This window comes from Rissa tridactyla, chromosome Z, assembly GCF_028500815.1.
Source record: "Rissa tridactyla isolate bRisTri1 chromosome Z, bRisTri1.patW.cur.20221130, whole genome shotgun sequence".
In the NCBI taxonomy this organism is placed as follows: Eukaryota; Metazoa; Chordata; class Aves; order Charadriiformes; family Laridae; genus Rissa; species Rissa tridactyla.
This window is the reverse complement of record NC_071497.1, coordinates 46,094,209-46,112,967: the sequence shown is the minus strand read 5'-3', so window position 1 is coordinate 46,112,967 and position 18,759 is coordinate 46,094,209. Positions and strand designations below refer to the sequence as shown.

General features: G+C 41.3%; 1 protein-coding gene across 3 annotated transcripts in view; it reads right to left on the bottom strand.

Moving 5' to 3' along the window:
• Positions 1–17,498, bottom strand: part of LOC128902783 (guanine nucleotide-binding protein subunit alpha-14) — an 84,394-nt gene extending 66,896 nt beyond the window's left edge. The window contains exons 1-2 of one of the 3 annotated variants that reach the window (XM_054186323.1): positions 17,313–17,434; positions 13,938–15,042 (exon numbers count right to left, since the gene is read on the bottom strand). In XM_054186323.1, coding sequence (XP_054042298.1) covers positions 13,938–13,971 — 34 coding nt within the window. In that variant the 5' untranslated portion in view covers positions 13,972–15,042; positions 17,313–17,434. Of the gene's footprint in view, positions 1–13,937; positions 15,043–16,882; positions 17,136–17,312 lie in introns of those variants that run through there. The other 2 variants (XM_054186322.1, XM_054186324.1) reach the window with 2 other exon arrangements.
• Between the last annotated feature and the right edge of the window lie 1,261 nt (positions 17,499–18,759).

The following is an 18,759-nucleotide window of genomic DNA, read 5'->3' as shown; positions in this document are numbered from 1 at the left end:
CAGGGCACACAAGTTATTAAAGCTGGCAAATACATGACTGCACTTCACACCACCACTTCTCAGTTTGCTTAGCAGATGCAATGCCCCCCTCACTTTTTTTTTTTTTTACGTGCAAAAAAGCTGTAATCTCAGCACTTCCTCTCTCCTTTCTACAAGTTCAGTGACACCAGCACCCACCTTCTGCATTGTACAGAAACACGGCAAGTAAAGTCGATCAGCAAAACCTTCCCACTTGGCAAGGCAAGCCTCCACTACCACATCTGCCAGAGCCAAGCAGAATATAAGGTCCACCACGTGTAGCGTACCAGCGTGGCAGTAGCTCCCTGCTCCCAGGACACCTGGAAGTTACCACCACTAAAATGTTATGTGCACCTCCTTCATTCCCCATCCATGTCAGACAGTGATTTTGAGTATGTGCTCAACCTTTCATCTCCTTGTTTGCTGCTTTCCCTACTCTTCCAGACTATTTTAAAACTAAAAACAGAAAGAAAAGCCTAGACGGAATCTAGTACTATCAGGAAACACAAAACTTGCAATGAAGAATTACAAGAACCATGATAATGTGCTCTCTTTACCTACAAGGGAAAGATGTCAAGAACACATCGATAATTTTTTTAACAAGGCAGAAGGAGAGAAAGTTGTTCTTTACATAGCTACAGCTACACATGCCATTGGTACAGAGGCAAAATAGGAGTGACAGCATAGGACAAGTGTTTTTAAATTCAACTACGGATGACAATTATGCTGTTATAGGATAGGAGCTTATAAATAAAAGATTAAAACAAAACCCCACCATACCAGGCAGTCTAGCTAGAATCTGAAAGAAACTTTATGTAGACAGCAGCTAAACACTTTGTATCCATAAGCAGCATTAGATGTGTCCAACAAGCTCCTCCGTGTCCTTCCAGCAGTGCTGGGAGCAGATCTTTCCAAAAACAAGGTGAAACACAATCAAGACACTCATATGTCCTGTTCATTGCTTATATTGTCTGCACTAATTAAACCAGCTGTGGAGACAGGAGAAAATTTGGAAACCAGGTTTGAAATCAGAAGCCATAATGCACTTCTGCCTCACTAGGTAAGGACAGCAAACGCTCCATGCACAGCAGCCATCCCTATTCTTTTAGGGTAGAAGTCAGACCACCAGTGAAATACAAACTACTTCAGTGACACGCGAATGGCGACCGCAGAGCTGAACATCATCAGCCTTCTGCATGTGTATTTGGCACAAACCCGAGAGAAGGTGTGGGGGAACCTGGACAAGCCCTGTGATACGTGGGACAAAATCAAAGCCCCAAGGTACTCACAAGACAAAAAGCAGAAGCAGGAGATCAGCAGCTCTCAGCATTCACAGACTTTGAACTTTATCAAAAGACCAAATTGAGGCCTAGTCTAAACACTAATCTACCAACACTTCCTCAGAACTACACAAAAGTTTTGCCAGGTTGTCTTATAAACAAGCAAGCACTCGATTTAAATAGAAGTTTCCCACCAAACTTTAACAGTCTAACTACCAGGATCACTCTCTTTTCCCCCCATGGAGGATGGAGCCTAACTGCTTCTGAAGAAGCAGAGCAATTTAGGACCCTAAGTTCTCTTGACTTTATATGAGACTTAGACACTTGCCTGAAATCACTTTTTTAAAAAAAATAATCTACCACTAATTACTCCTGACTTGTCTTTAAATCAAAAGTAAATCCCACCTTGTACGATCCAATAATATATTGCTCTAATACATAAATTGCAAATTGTTTTTCTAAAATCTTTTATGGTATTATCCTTAACTAGCCAGACCTTAAATTACCACTCTGTGCTGCTGAACATAAGGAGGCTAATTTGCTGTTGCCACAGTTATGTTTTCTTTCGCTTCCAAAAAGAGAGAACACTGATTCCAATCCCCACTGAGGTCCTGTGCAGGGAACTCACAACTCTGTTATGGGTAGTTGTATATAACTCTGAGAAAAGATACAAATTCCCATTTCAGAAGGAATACTTAAGTATTTACAAAGGCCAAAGAACTTTATTAGACTGCTTATCAAATTGCTGATAAATAATGAATTTGCCATCCGAAATGTTAATCTGAAATGAAACAATCTTTAAAATACAAACAAAATTGTTCTCAATGCATTTCTTCTAACTTTGCTGCCTTATATACAAAGATACAAAGCAGACAAACACTATTGGCTGTGAAATAACCTTCTGGAAGGTCATTCACAGTCATCTTGGTCATTTTTTGATCTCCCACAGCTTTGAACCATTAAATTATACTGCAACTGAGCAAGGTTTACTGACACAGTCTTTGAATGACAAATGCAAACACCACCTGAATTTCAGTCATTCAGTCTCAACTACCAACTTTGTTATCTGTGGCCCACTAAGGGCAAAATAGAGTTACAGCCATCCTCTCCTCTAACTTCACATCCTAGGGCCAAAGTATCTCCAAATCTTTTAGGGTCGCTCTGCTGTTGCGGAAGTAGAAAGCAAGCAGCAACTCCTTAAGTCTGTAGCATCATCAAACACCTTGAACTAGGTATCTTCGGTGTGGTACTTGGCAGTAGCATATGTTAAAAGCTTATGTCTTGCAAAAGCTTAAACTAAGAAGAGTAGGAAATCCCTTACAAATTTGCCAAAGAACAGGGGAAGTTTTGGAGAACTTAACTACTCACATGTCATCTGCAGTCACTAGAGATGCAAAGACAATTATTAATCATTTGTGATGGGGACTATATAATAGGATTTTTAAAAGGCTTTAGAGTTTTTAATAGAATATTTTGTAAAATAAACTTTTCTTAAAAAAAAGAATCTATTTTTGCCTAGGTTGTGACAGAATCCAACCAACTGAAAGAGAATAAATTACAGAAACCCATAAACGACAGTTTGATCTGTGGACAGACTGGGTCTAACTTTTTGACAATTCAAACAAGAGTTTTCCTCATGTCATTGAATAACATAATATTATATTTTGAGCTAAGAAATTCACTTGGTGAGGGAGCTTTAAATTTGTGGGCTTATATCTGATGTTTCAACTCTATTTTTCAAACTCTGTGCTCCCCAAGTACCTAACACATCACAGTATCCCATAGTAAGAAATGCTGCAACTTCACATAAATAACCAAAGGTTAAATATACTTGATCACTTTTCGTGTTCCAGGACACAAGAACTATTTAAAGAACTATAGCAACATCTTATATTCAGGGGAGAAGTCTAATATGAGAAGGGTGGCTGTGACAAAGATGTTTCCTGATCATACACACTTTTGAAATTTAACTTGGAAGCAGAACAGGAAAACAAATTAACAAAAAGTAGCCTAACTATAGAAAATTATGCTGAATATTATCTAGTAAGCACAATGTTATTTACTAAGGATTACTAGGTTACTTTTCACAAGTACGTTTGGCACTGGTGATTGCAAGAAAGGGTAGAACTTCAAGAAAAGGTACAAGCATCTCTAAATTGTCACATTTACCAGCATTGAATGGGATGGCACAGAACTGTTAAGGTTTACCTGAAATAAGCTCTGTCTGATAAACGTGGTATCTTTGAGAGATCTACAATTTGGAAAGTAGTGGAAAACCTGATGCACTAGAAGGCTGTGCTGCCATTCAGAGGTACCTCAACAGGCTGGAAAACTGGGCCAACAGGAACCTCACGCAGTTCAACAAAAGGAAATGCAAAGTTCTGCACTTGGAAAGGAGCAACCTTAGGTACTGGTACATGCTGAGGGATGACCATCTGGAAAGCAGCGTGACAGAAAAGACCTTGGGGATCCTGGTGGACGCCGAATTGAACACAAGCCAACAGCCTCCTGAGCTGCATCAGGAGGAGTGCGGCCAGCAGGTCATGGGAGGTGATTCTTCCACTCTAATCAGCACTGGTGAGACACATATGGAGTACAGGGTCCAGATATGCGCTCCCCATTAAAACAGATACAGACATACTGGCATGAGTCCAGCAGAGGGCCCCTAAAATGATGCACCTCTCATGAGGAGAGGCTGAGAGAGCTGGGACTGTTTCCCATAGGGAAGACTAATCTCATGGGGGTCTTATCAGTGTGGATAAATAGCGTATAGTAAGAGTAAAGAAGATGAAGCTAGACCCTTCTAGTGGTGCCCAACAACAGGACAGGAGGCAATGCAGACATATTGGAATGTAAGAAATTCTGTTTAAACATAAGAAAACACTTTTTTTAATGTGAAGGTGAAGGAACTTGCAACCAGTCTGTCCAGGCAAGTTGCCTCTGTCTTTGGAGGATATTCAAAACATAACTGGACACAGTCTTGGGTGGCCTGCTCTAGGTGAGCCTGCTTTGAGCAGAGATGCGGACAATACAATCTCCAGAGGTCTCTTCCAACCTCGACAGCAGTGGGGTAGGAAGAATCTGGAAGCTGACTGAAAACCTGTCCCCAGAAGCAGGGTCACCTCGTATAAAACTCCCATTGAGCCAAAATAATACTGAGCTTGAAAAAGCTATTTGGGCCACAAAGAGGACAAGGGAAGAACCTGAACCCCACCAGTCTTGTACAGCTTTGGGAGATGGACAGAATAGGATCTTATCCAGAGAAGTGATAACTAAATGGAAACAGTCTCCTAAGAAGCTGAGTGGGATCAAAGCACAGCTGTTGCGCATCCAGTTCTGCATACCACCCAAACTTAGTGTAGAATTTTGGACCACAGATTGCAGATGTTCTGTCATTCTCCTACAGATTTTTTTTTTTTAATTATTATTAGCAGTACCGTTTAGTTACTGATGGTCAAAAAAGGCTAGAAGTACTGACTTTATATCAGAAAAGATAGCAGGTAAGCATTTTGGAGTATGCCAGTAAGATTATGGATTGCCAGAAACAAATTTTGTGGATAGTCAAAGAACAAAATACAAACAAAAAAACCCCAACTCCCACATACTAATTTTAACTGCCAGTTATGAAGACTGTCCTCATCCTCCACTTTTTTTGTTCTCCCTGAATCAGCAGCTCCACAGCTTTCTTTTTTAAATATTATTGAGAAAGAGGAGGTTAATGGGGAAAAAACATCTGCGTGTATGTATGCATATGCACACACACAATACATACAATTGTACATACACATGTGCCTTTTTTTTCATGCCTTAATTTCTGTCCGGTTACCTAGGAAAAGCATCTGAACCAGACCTACACATCACCAAAATTCTGTAGCACAGCAACAGAAAGAAAAAGTGAACTAATTCAGGCTGGTGATAATCCGATCTTTCCTAGTTTTGCTGTTTCAGGGAGCTGTTAAAAAAAATAAATTTGACTCTAAGAGACACACTTCTCAAACCTCCTGTCTCTACCTCCAAAATCTCTGATTTGAGACCAAAATATTTTCCCAGCCCCAGAGGACCTCATCAGTGCACCTAAAGAACCAGGACCCAATCTGGAGCAGATCAGATCCAGAATGGTATCACTTACTAAATGCAATTAATTCCCAGCTAGTCTTCACTGAATAATGCCACGCAGTCCTTCAATGGGCATGTAGGTATCAAAACCAGAGCTTTTGCAGTGGATCTGACATTAGCCACAGTCATTTGCTATTACAGTTCCTTGACAACAACTCTGGTTTCTCCAAGGGGCCAGAACCACATGCTGCTGCATGCCTGCCCAACCATCTGCAACCACTTACGACCATAATATCCCTCACCATTTCATAGACCTTTTTAGATTTAGAACCCAGCAGGTGCTGCCACAATGTCAAGTTTGATCACTATATTAAACTGTATAAGACTTGTACACACTCAGTTAACGCTTACCATCTTTCCCTCAGGCTAAAGCGTCCCTCATACTTGCGCTGTTCTCCACAGCTGCAAACACCAAACACATAGTCATCCCATGTGTTTTAGGTTCAAACTTTTGAGTTCAGACTTAGGCTTTGAATCTACAACAATTACCAAACCTCAAAAAAAGCCAGGATCTTGTAGAGCATAACAAAGAAGTAGAGTTTAATGCTAGGAACCTAAGCAGAAGCCAAAAACCAGCTACCGGTACTGAACCCTTCTTGAGCTTAATTTTAACAGCTGAAAGCCCTCACGGAACACTTGTATTTATTATGTGAATACTAAGATTAATGCTGAGTGATGTGCAAACTTACACCATAGCCAAGAAATACTGCTATATTTTGAAAGGGAACTGTTTTTCGGGGCACTCAGGAGGCTGAAGAACTTCTTAAAAGATTGTCAGCATAAGAAGAAACTATTACAAATTTCTTGGGGGACTTTAAAAGGTGGCTATATCCAGTAACACGTAAATACAATAATATAAATCCATTTAAAATACAATAATTTACACCCGTGTAAACTAGCAAAAAAAATAAACAAGATTTGGGCTCATGAGCTTAATCAAAACCACTGCAACCTGAAAACAAAACGGTTATTATTAACAGTTGAATTCAAAGGGCAAAGCAGTAGATGCCCCCCACTCCTCCCAAAAAAAGAATAAAAGAACTTACAGTAAAAATAATCTTTTTCTACTCTGGCTCCCAGAGAACATAAACATATGTCAACAAGTTAATATTTGCCTTCCTGTGGCTGTTGTATTAAACTGAGCACAGCTGGATGGATCTTATCAAAGAGACAAAGAGATGAATAAATCAGTGCTCCGGAAACACAGAGTTTTAATCCTCCTTAGGAAATTACTATAACTCAGATCTAGAGGTTATGGTTTGCAGTGAAGAAAAATACAGCCTCCAGACCCATACAGGCCCTTACGGTTACATACAGTAAGTCCATAGCTAACCTTTTCAATATACATTATGTATAGCACTTAAGAAACAACTACAAAACCCTACTCCAGACCCAGAAGAAACAGAAAAATAGAAACAGAAAAAACAACAATTTAAGAGACAAGATAAATTCGGTAAAGATTATTTCTGCCGTCATTTGCCAGGGTGGTAGAAATGGTTTAATGGGTGTCCCATCAAAAAAGAGCAGTCATAAAGGAGTAGCCAGTTCAAAAAGCTAGTCAACCAAAATTGTTTTGAGAAAAATCATACTAATGTCTGAGGCAGGTATTTTCTGTAGCTTCTAAGTAACCTGAGTTACAACTATGTCATCTAATCAAAGCAGCCTTCATAGGAGTTTCTGAGAATATTTCAAAGATCTTTTTGACACCTAAGAACAATTCTTGAATTAAATATTTGTAATTCATGAGCATGAAAAAATATCTCCACGCAAGTCCCTGAATTGCACATGTGAACACAGAATACATCCTAGACAGATGAGTTTCTCAAAGCAAAAATTGATAAAAATATGTACTTTATTCCAGCATGTAACCACACAATTACTCTTAGCAATGGTAAATTACGAGGTAAAACAGGTATTAGTTAGGGATTGCACTCTACGTCCAAACCATACTCAGCACAGTGGAAGCCACTCAGCCGCTTTAACAGATGCTAGCGATCTAGGCTCTACCCTAGATAAACTGCCATCCTAAGATTTTACAGGCCCTCGATTCCTTTGCATGGGAAATTATGATTTAACCCTGGGGACAGACTGCCAGTACGCAGGTCAGCTGGTAATTCTAAGTGACACATCTGCTCCCTTTCTTCTTTCTCTTAGCAGTAAGAACTGAACTTTTCAGGTGTCATTTTAACAGCAACCTGCCAATACAGCTGTGCTGGGAGGTGACTGTACACGTGCAGATGGCAAGAACCGGCAGGTAAAGCACTGAGAAAGAATTTAAAAGTCTTGACACTGTAAAAGTTATCAAAGAAAAAAATAATTTAATAGCCAGTGAAAACTCACAGTGAAATAAACTGCATTCATGTACTGAAGTTTTCACACTGCTCTGTAACAGAGGGAGGAAAAAGAAAGAAAAAGGAAAACCTACAGTACACTAATAAACATGCAGAGTAAAGGTCTGGCAACTCTGCACTATGGGATTGGCAGGAACTCCTCCCAAACATAGGTTTGCAAACTCCTTGTCTTGACATCCGTTATGCTAGCATTTAAGAATTCCCACTGGAAATTAGGACCCCTATGTGTCTGTCAAGTAAGAGATACCAGCTCCTGCTCGAAGGTCACACAGCACCGTGTCACAGAAGGTGCTACCTCAGAAAAAAAACACAGGCTGACACGTGGCTTTCAGATTGTGAGGTAACAATAAAACGAAGTTAAGCATTAAAAGCTTCCTGCTTGGGTAATCGATGCCAAGTTTTTATACAAAACACATTTTCATTTCAAACACAAAGCTAGGAATCGTGAAATGGACATGTCACAAGGGCTAAAATGAATTATCTGGCCTTTCCTACCAAAGGAAATGTATCAGGTTGGGAACTTATTTGCTTTTCAAAATATATGATAATGGATAAGCACTCTGCACCATTACCTTGGAAATCTTTAGGTCGAAAAAGTATTTACTAGTAAGTTTAAAAGGAAAGGCTTATTTTGTGACACATATTTTTATTTACTTACAGTGTTTTGCTTTTCAGTTAGTGTTGCATGCAATTTCCTACCAGTGGCTAACTACAGATATTTCCAAGAAGCTCTGCATAAATTTCTAATGCTTTTTCAGCAAAAGATGGGGACAAATACAAATACTAGGAAAAGTAATCACATTGGAAAGAAATTAACTACAGGAGACCCGGGACTAGCAGTGGAATCACAAAACGTTACAAGTATGTAATACATCCGGAAACCCATTCTTCCTTTTTTTTTAAATGTTATTTTACAAAAATTCTTTTTTTCCAGTGCTTCCAGTTTGAAGATACCTTCATTTGCTATCATATAAGCTATAAGCTATTTAAGCATTAGCTCAGCATTGAGAAATAAAAACATGTCATTGTTAAACTAACACTTTCATAGTAGAAATGGTTATTTCAGTACTGAGGAGCATTACCACTGAGGAACCCAAACAGAACCTCTGTATTGGGTTTGCATGGCAAGGTTTTAGTAGAGAGGTGGCTTCTGTGAGAAGATGCCAGAAGCTTCCCCTGTGTCCAAAAGAGCCAATGCCAGCTGGCTCCAACATGGACCCACCGCTGACCAAAGCTGAGGCCATCAGTGACGGTGGTAGCTGCTCTGGGACAACATATTCAAGAAGGGGAAAAAACTGCTGCACAGCAGCAGCCTGAAAGAGGGGTGAGAATATGTGAGAGGAACAACTCTGCAGACACCAGGGTCAGTGAAGAAGGAGAGGGAGGAGGTGCTCCAACCACCAGAGCAGAGATTCCCCAGCAGCCTGTGGTGAAGACCATGGTGAGGCAGGCTGTGCCCCTGCAACCCACGGAGGTCCACAGTGGAGCAGATATCCACCTGAGGACTATTCAATCACCTGGAAAAGGACACCTTTTTAAAAGGACATTTGAGAAAACAAAAGCAAAATCACAGCTAATGAAGTTGGCCTTCATGTTTTGCCTTTAATTTAGGAGAATGTATACTTAATTTGTATTACCTGAGTTAAAGAGGCCTCAAATTTAATTTTCCTAAAACAAAACTTAAACAAGGCACTAAACACATTATCAAATCTTGTTCCTTTTTTCTTCTTTTTTTGGACAAAACCCCTCTCATGGTTTAACCCCAGCTGACACTCCTGCAGTTCTCCCAGAAGGGCAGGGAGAAGAGGGAGAAAAGGAAAGGCAAAAAACAGGTGGGTTGAGATAACTACAGTTTAATAGAACAGTAACAGAAAAGGAAAATAACAATAATAATAATAATGACAAAGGTCACTCTCACCACCTGGTGAATTGGCACCACCCTGAGTGGTGATTGTGGATTTGCCGCCCCCCGCCCGACCAACCCCTATTTACATACTGAACATGATCTTTGTGGAACGGAATATTCCCTTGGTCATTCCATTGTTCTGTCTATGCTCCTTCTCAGCATGTATGAAAAGCTGGAAAGAGGCCTTGGAAAATATAGACATCCCCTTAACACAACTAAAACAATATGCATTGTTGACAGTTCCTTCACAGGAATCACTAAAAGACAATTAACTCTTTCCCAGCTGAAACCAAAATAACCCCACAACTTTAACAGACCTGAAACATGAATATTGCTGTGCTAAGCACAGACTGGACAAAAACTACATAATTATCTTTTTACCATTTAACATATTTTCACATGTCTTTTGATAATTCTTGCTCTAAGCATATATGTTTTAAGTGGAAAATGCTCCCTCTCTGTGATCTGTTTTCAAGTCATGCATCAGTGAAAAATTTGCAAACAGAAGTGATGGAAAAATCATTTCGAAGTTTTCTATGCTGCAATTATTAATCTGGGTTAAATACCCAACAGTGGGAACTGGAATGTCCAAGAAATTGCAATATCATTCTATGATTCTGATATAAATAAACACAAATTTTACAGCTTTTTCATAACAGGCTGCCATACGTTGGCACATTCATTTTTCAACTCTATCTTACAGTACTTTTAGCACTGATATTGCAAACTGCTTTCCATAGGAACTGATGGAAGACTTCGTAAGACACAGTATTTCAGATAAACAAAAGCAGATTACTATCCCTATTTAAGAAAGAAACAAAGAGATACAGTCAACAGTCAAACATCAAGCAACGTACTTGAGAAGTAGAAAAGGGCCCGGGTAGAAAACCACACTCTGCTAGGCATACCGAAAAGTTAGCTTACTGTTTCAAGAAACGCTGCAAATGAAGTTATATCTACAAAATCTTCATCTAAATTTACAGAGAATATTATACATGTAGCAGATGTGAGGCAAAGCATAGTAACTACAGAAAAGCATTAAGATACAAGACAGCTCAAAGGCCACTTAACACAAGGTTTAAAATACATAACCAAAAAAATGTTTGTGAGCTACTGCTAAGTTTCAGCAATTAAGTATGACACAGAATGGAAATTTCAGCGATAAAAGTTATCAATATGACCTAATCTTTCACCTTTTTTTTTTTTTTTGTCATCTGCTAAGCAAAGAAATCAAAATCTTTCTTCAGAGCCCTTTAAAGGCTAGATGAATTTAATGGCTGAAAACAGGAAAGTACCCGGGTAAAACGGACTAGTCGTTACCTGTTATTTACCAGTAATTTCTCTCCTCAGACTTCTTATGTGCTTTATTGTAATCAGATTTTAATTTTAGAATGAGGTTTTATTTACTTTAATCAAATTAACTTTGTTTTTAGCATATTGAAAGTGGCAACCTGCGCAACTTTACACGTTGTCAGCTATGAGGGAACCCCTCTGAGCAGAAACCCAAAAGCATGTTTCGAGTAAGCTTTTTCAGTGCTCAGGTTTATAAACACCTGGACTAACAAGAGTCTTCAGGACACAGCAGCAAGTTGATCACTCCCTCCAAAACAAGCCTTAAAGTAACTCTTAATACCACTCAGGTGGAAAAATATTCACATGAATTTGTAAAGTACTGTAATTAGAAATATGTGGTGCCTGACCGAAAACAGTTAAATTTTTTTTTTCCAGAATTTTCTCTTTCAATGATATTGACCTCAAACCTTACTTTGCAAAGGCAGCTACATGCAATAGTTACTAAAAGAAGTAAAGTTATTTAAAAAAAAACAAAACAAACCACAACCAAAACAAAAACCAAACCAAAAAAAAACAAACAAAAACAACCCAGAAAGAAAAAAAATACAGCAATATCTAAATACATTAAAACAAACTGAACCCAGAGAAAGTAACACAGTCAAGGTAAACTTCCAACATGCTGGATAATACAACATGCATTCTGCATGCAAAGACAGCTCCACCTTTTGGAAAGCTCCATCTTCTGGAAAACAAATTCGAAATCAGTTCTGATCCCTTTCTGATGCTTGCAAATGAAGCTGCATGCTTAATTGACTATCCAAATTAAAAAGATTAAATTAAACACAGTATATTAACATTAAGAAGCGGCAAAATCAATCTCAAGGTCTTTGAAGGTACATTGTAAAAAAAAAATCAGTTTTTAAGGCAACAGGAGCTCCATGGACTCCAGCTGTAGATTGACACGGAGGGCAACACTCCCTCCTCGTCTCCCCTGCCTGTCCGTCCTGAAGAGCCTGTATCCTTCCATTCCACGGTGAATCACGTATCCTTCATACATGGTATTCCCGCACAACAGGGGAGCTGTAGAATGCTGAGCGCTTATTGTAAGCTAGTCCTTGTATTTCGGTTTCGAAGCAGAAAGATACACTACTCGATTTACTTCTTTCAACTAATATTAGGCAAACAAAGTAACTTGTACAAAGAACAGTAAAGTAAATACGGTAAAAGAAAGTAATCTGAAGGCAATCCTAACAAGAATCACTTTGCAGTTAACAGAAGATTTAATAGCATTATCATAAAAATATAATTGTTCATTTCTTCATTCTTTCTCTTTCAGAAGAGTAAATATGATTACATTATACTACTCACTAACCTCCCTTTTAAGTAAAACAATAATTTCAGAAAATTCTAATTTTGCTGTGCCTATTATATTATTATTTCCTTTGGAAACAAGGCCAGATGGGATGAAATGAATAAAATATTAAATTATCTTCCTTGATGATAGCAGTCACAGATGAAAAACAATTGCGTTTTCTCCCTCATGCTGTTCTGTTGCTTTCTTCAGGGAACATGAAGAATGAATATTAGCTATTTCAGAAAATGACAGTGCACCAAAAAGACAAAATGGTCACAGTAAGACGCCACTTTATAGAAGAATTGCACCAATGCCACTTTATTCCTTTCAGCGGATTATCTTTTTGGGACCTTACAGGTAGCCAACATTCTCAACAGATCGTGTCATCTCTTCACTGCTAATCTCTCCCCTCCCAGAGTAATAATACCACATGGGTTTTGTATACCAGGTAATATAAAACCAAAGGCAACAAAGACGTGTCATCCTCTCCCTCCTCAAAACATCATGCTTGTTCTATCTCACAACAACTGCTACTAGATGTCTAGTAACTGCTATCCCTTTGAACATTTCACAAGAAATTCTCTGACACTTTGGTAATGATGGCTTCAACTAGAAACACAACACTTAAATTCTCCCAAAATTAAGCACAGAGCATACTAGAGTTGGAAGTGAAGACAAAAAATGGTTTTGGCACAAAGCAGTGGCATTTAATGATCATTTTGCTAAACTTCCAAACAAAGGAATGTTATCTCAATACAATCCTTAAAACATTTAAAACTGAATAATGATAATGTAAAGAGAAAGATTTAAACTGCTCTATTTAAAGAGCAGAAAGGCTGCTTTAATTAAAATGAATTATCATTCGATAGCTTCAACATACCTTTCTCAGAAATAAAATCCAGTTCAACTAAAACGACTGTCTTGACACGCATACTGATGGGTAAAAATCTGAGCAAAGGTTTGAGTGTATTACTTCAAATTATGCTTGGTTTTCCTACCCAGCATGTTCATCCAGGGACCAGTCTACCTTCAGCCCTGCAGAAACAGGTTCTCAATATTAAAGCACACTGATTTTTTAAAAAAAAGGATGCTACCTCGATCCAATTATCTGTAATGAGATTCAGAAATAATCAAGAATGAAAATGTATTTGTACACTGGTAGAGCTGTTCTTACATATGCTTATATTATCTCTGGGCATCATGATGTCAGTCAGACACGCACAATCCAAACAGTTTATAAATATTCTACAACTCGCCCATCATGATGAAGCTTGTGGCTACTGAAAGTGATCTGTATCAAGTATTTGCTCTGATTAGCTTCTAAATAAATGGACTATGTCATTTACTCTTAGAAACCACAGTACACAATCTCAAGCCAGAACCAGCACTTGTTCATTGCATCAGTTTTCTCTAGAGTCAATTTTGTGAATCCTGTGTTACCAAACTACTAAAACAAAATGAACTAAACCAAAAAGAATTAACCACACGCAGGTCAAAATATTATTCTTCAAACTAAGATAGCCTTCTCTCTTCACATCTATTCAAGTTACATTAGTTTTGCACTATATCTTCTTGGTATTAATTTTCAAACAGATAAGAAAGAAAAAGAACAAATTTACCAGGCAGATAAGCAGAGTAAATTCTCAGTTTCATAAGATCTGTTCACAGAAGCCAACACAGATAGTAAATACGTGTGACAAAGGCAGGCAGACATCATGGAGGAGGAAGGCTGCAGAAAAGCAAGTAATCACTATCAGATATGTCCTCGTGACTCAGGATATAAGCACTCCTCTAGCGCACATATCCTGGGAAGATATACCAAGAGGCGTTATGGTCATTAATGGTGAGGAGCTGAGGCACAGCAGCAGTATTACACACATCTGTATGTGCCATGAATTAAGGAGTTGCACAGGCTGATGCCTTAACTGTGCCCTCCCAACACCCCCATGGGCTCAGGTACAATTACCCTCACTGATTAACTCGGCTCTGTCTCAGCCCTTAAGGTTTCCACCAGCCTTTTATTCACCACAGACAGATCTGGTCACTGACAGTAATAAAAACAATGCATAAAAACCACATTCAAAATGGAAGAGTAAAATGTTTCCAACACTTACAACCCAGTGAGAGCTACGGCAGAAAACTGACAAACCAACATGCAAATCTATTACTGTGCTGAGAAAAAGATCCTGCTCACTCTAGATGCTCAGTCTTGCCACTTTGATCTTATATTAAATCCAGAGATGTTTATTTTGGATTAATTTATATAGTCTACTGATTTAGATTAACATGGACAGATCTACTAAGGACTATGGTAAGATAGACTCTACTATCACTATTCTGATATGGGTTTAGCTCCTTTGTCTGTATCCTTCTGACTTGTGCAAATTCAAATCGGTTTCATCATAGATGGGTTTCTTATTCCTATGCCGCTACTCAAAAATACTAAGTTGTATTTTACCGAGTCCATGAATGTAAGCAAAAAATTAACCATGCTGACACATCTAGAACTTTCCTGTGCTTCCTGTAGAAAGGTAATGACTTCTTTTAAGGAAACAAAAGGTTGAAAGACACATCTTGCTACTGCAATGAATGCCAGAAAGTGCCTCATCTACCTGAATGGAAGTTCCTGGTTCAATACAGTGCTTCTGTCCACACACTCGAGCTCCTGAGAGAGAAGCAGGTGAAGCAGCTGAGATTGGAGCAGTTGGAAGGTGAGAGTACAGGCTAGGGAAAGGAGAAAAGCCACATTTATGCCACTCCTGCATCATTCCTTGAAGATCTGTTATTTCATAACAAAACAATTGCTGGATGGATAGTAATCCATAATGATCACCTTTTTTTCCTGTCATATAACAGACTAAAGGAACTGCTAAATTTGCCAGACAAGAAGATACATTTTTACTTTTCATTGAAAAGAACTACATGCTTCAAACTACACTTTCTAAAGTATACTTGCAATATATAGATGTACATGGTTACATCCATATTGAAGAAAAAATATTAATTACTACCATAAACAAGTTACTCTTCTTACAGTATTGCATGCACTGGTCCCACCTAGTTCAGAACGAAGTTTTAGTTTGTTTATTGCAACAGGTAGTTTCAAAAAAGGCTTGGTATTCCCCTAAGACCCATGAGTACTGCCACAGGTGAGTGCTTTTGAAAGGTCTCTTCTTTGAAAGTGTGCTGCTTCTTCAACAGGTTAGCAGTCTTTTTGCACAAGGAATTAGTATTATTGCTCCACCTGAGCTTTCCACTACAACAAGCAAATAAAGTACTTTTTACAGAAGGAGAAGCTGACTATGTGCAGCAAGAACTAGCAGATGAACACAGACAGTAGTCAAAGTTACTTTCGCACTTTATAACATTACAGTTGCTTACAATTTTAAACTTGGACTCAAAGATTGTAATGGACAAGTTTCACCTAAAAAAACACCCAATAGCCTCATTTCACTTCATGGCTAATAGGGACATGGGATGTTGCTCTAATTTCTCCATCAAACCTAGGTCTTAAGCTAGCCAAAAGCGCTCCTGAAGAAAAGCAAATCAGAATAAAAGTTACTTCACAATCTTTCAAGACATCAGCAGCACAGATAAAACATTGCACTAGAGGAGTTTTTACAATTTTTGTTTCTTACAAGTATTCACTGTGAAATCCAAAATCGAACGGACATCAGCTTAGACTGTTGCATTAGCCAACCACAGGTGTCCACAAAGGGAACAGGCAAAAGGCAATAGGAAACCAGACATACAGCACTGAGGGCAAGTCAGTGTTTCGGAATTTCATTTTTTTAAAAAAAAAGTTTCGTGTTAAAATCATTTTTGTAATTCAACATTGAGAGCAGCCTCTTTAAACTTAGTTTCTGACCTACGGTTTTGTTCAGTCTTCCTAAAAACTTACTGTTGGAAGCCTGGTTGGTTATTTGGTGAGGTGCATTATGCAAGCAGCTGTACCTTGACCCGCCTGCAGCAGGGACAATGGCACAGTCTCTCCCAAGGGAGTGCTACCTCCCTTGTACTCCCGTGTACTACTCAGTACAGGGTAGCGCTAGCTCACCAGCTCACTGCACGACAGACACGGACTTCCTCCCGCACCGGTTACAGCACGAGAAGCTGTTCCCACACTGGGAGCTTTGACGCCTCAGAGCTTCTGCATCGAGCTGTTTGGGCACGAACCGCTGCCACAGAAAAACACAACTTTCCTAGACTGAGGCTCCTTCACCTTAGTTTAAGATTTTGTCTCAGATGGTTTCAGGTTTCTTGTTTTCTTCCAGCCGCTGCCATGGGTTTAGCTTCCCACCCCGGCCGGTATCCGAACAGCAGGAACTCTGTCGCAGGTGCGCATGGTGTCTGGGTGGAGCAGCAGCAGCTAGAAAGGCTTTAAAGCTGCCAACTTCATCTGCTGTCACCAACACCTCCGCCAAGCCGAACTGACACCAGTGACAGAGCCCTCATTGGCAACGTCGAGCGGCTGGTGTAGGAAACGATGCCTCGGAGGAGACGCCGGGCACAGGGGCAGGTGGCAGGGCCTAGCAGGCTGGCACTGTCTCTCAGCGCTCCTCACCATCAGGCCTTCAACACGGGGCTGGGGACACCAGAGCCACGGACCACCCTGCTCTCCCGGACACGGCCACCGGCCACGTGTGGGGACAGGGCTCGCAGGTCTCTCTCCTTCACCGCGCCCCGCGACAGCATCGCCCTATCTCGCACCACGGCCTCCTCCTCACAAGCGCCGGGGCACGTTCGGGTGTGATGCGGGTTTCTCTCGCAAGGCAGCCAGCCAGGCGGCAACCCTGCCCCGCGCAGGGCTTGGGGAAACCCGCCGCTCCCCCCGGCCCCGCGCCCCGACTTCACACCAGCCGCTGCCGGGCACCGGCAAGGAGACCTCCGAAATCCCACCACCTCCTGCGAGCCACGGGACGAGGTGTCTCCCCGCCTCGGGGCAGGGGATGCGGCAGCCCCCCCGCCCCCGCCTCTGTCGGGCGGTCACTCACCCAGCAGCAGCAGCTTCAGCTCCCGGCGGGCGTCCCGCTTGTCCCGCCGCAGCTGCCGCTCGATCTCGGCGCTGATGCGCTGCGACTCCTTCTCCTCGGCGGAGAGGCAGCAGCCGGCCATGGCCGCGGCCCCCGCCTCCCGCCGCCGGAGGGGAGCGGAGGGAAAAGCCGTCCCCGCCGCGGCGAGGGGCTGCCGCCGGGGGAGGGGGGGGTGCGTCGGGGCCGGGGCGGGCAGGTGCCGCCTTCTCCCGCAGGCGCGGCCGGAGCGGGGCGGGAGCGACCCCCCCACCCCGCCGCGCTGGGAGCCCGGGAAGGGTAGGGGGCGGGGGGGATCGGGAAGGGGCAGCCCGCGGGCTGCGGGTGCTTCCCAGGGGGGCGGGAAGCGAAGGGTGACTTAAAAACGAAACAAAAAAAAAACCACCTCGTACGCACACAAAAGCCCCCAAGGTAACTATAACCAAAACCAGACCAACAAAAACACCAACCAGCCGACAAAACCCAAACGATCCCCAAGCCGCACACACCCCGTGGCTGCCCGCGGAGGGGGGTGCCGGCGGCTGGGGTACCCGCGGGGGGGGGGCGGTAGTGGTGGTGGGTTGGTGACTCTGAGGGGCGACCTGAGGAGTTCGTATTGTAAAATCCCGTATCTGGGGCTTTCTTTCCCTTTTCCCACCTAAAACCTTTGCCTCTCAACAGGGATGGAAGCTGTGAAAGGGAGGGGGACGCGCCTGCCTTTGGTGTCGGCTGGTTTTCATTTTGGAGCGGTTTTTTTTTTGGTTTTTTTTTTTGAATTAGCTGTATTTCACTCCGTGCTTACATAGTTGAATCTAGCATTGAACTCACTGGCTTGTATTTTGTAAGGAATACAACCTCGGAAAGTCTTTCACATCTAAGTCTTGCCGGCTCCAGGGAAACACGCGTCCTTCAGAGCAGCTATAGAGCATTGAGACGAGGCTGCTCCAGGTGCCTTATCCATGTTCTGGGGGCCTCCCCTACCTCATGGTAAGGGAACAGTTGCTTTGCTTTTGCCTGCTACAAGTAGTTCGTCTGTGGTAATACCGGTACGTAGCAATTAGCAGTGCTATTACAAAAGGCACGTTTGGTATTCTGTGATATAGAAAACGCTGATTTACTACAGAACAATTACTGCCGTCTCCTTTGAGGACGTGGAACTGCAAGCAAGCTGCTCAACCACTGTAGCACCAAAGAGAAAGAGCTACTACGTAGTCACTTTTGCTAAAATTACAACTATAACTCGATGCTGAGGGTGGTCAGGGTGGGAACTCCTTCAGGCTAGAGGCCCTGTGGCTTCACGATTTGTTTCATTTCAGCCTTTTCTGTTCTCTGGGCAGAATCATCTCCATAGCTATTTTAGGACACACGTGCTAATGTAACACTACATCATAATCATGTCCCAGAGTTTGAAACTCATTTACAAGTTTGCAAA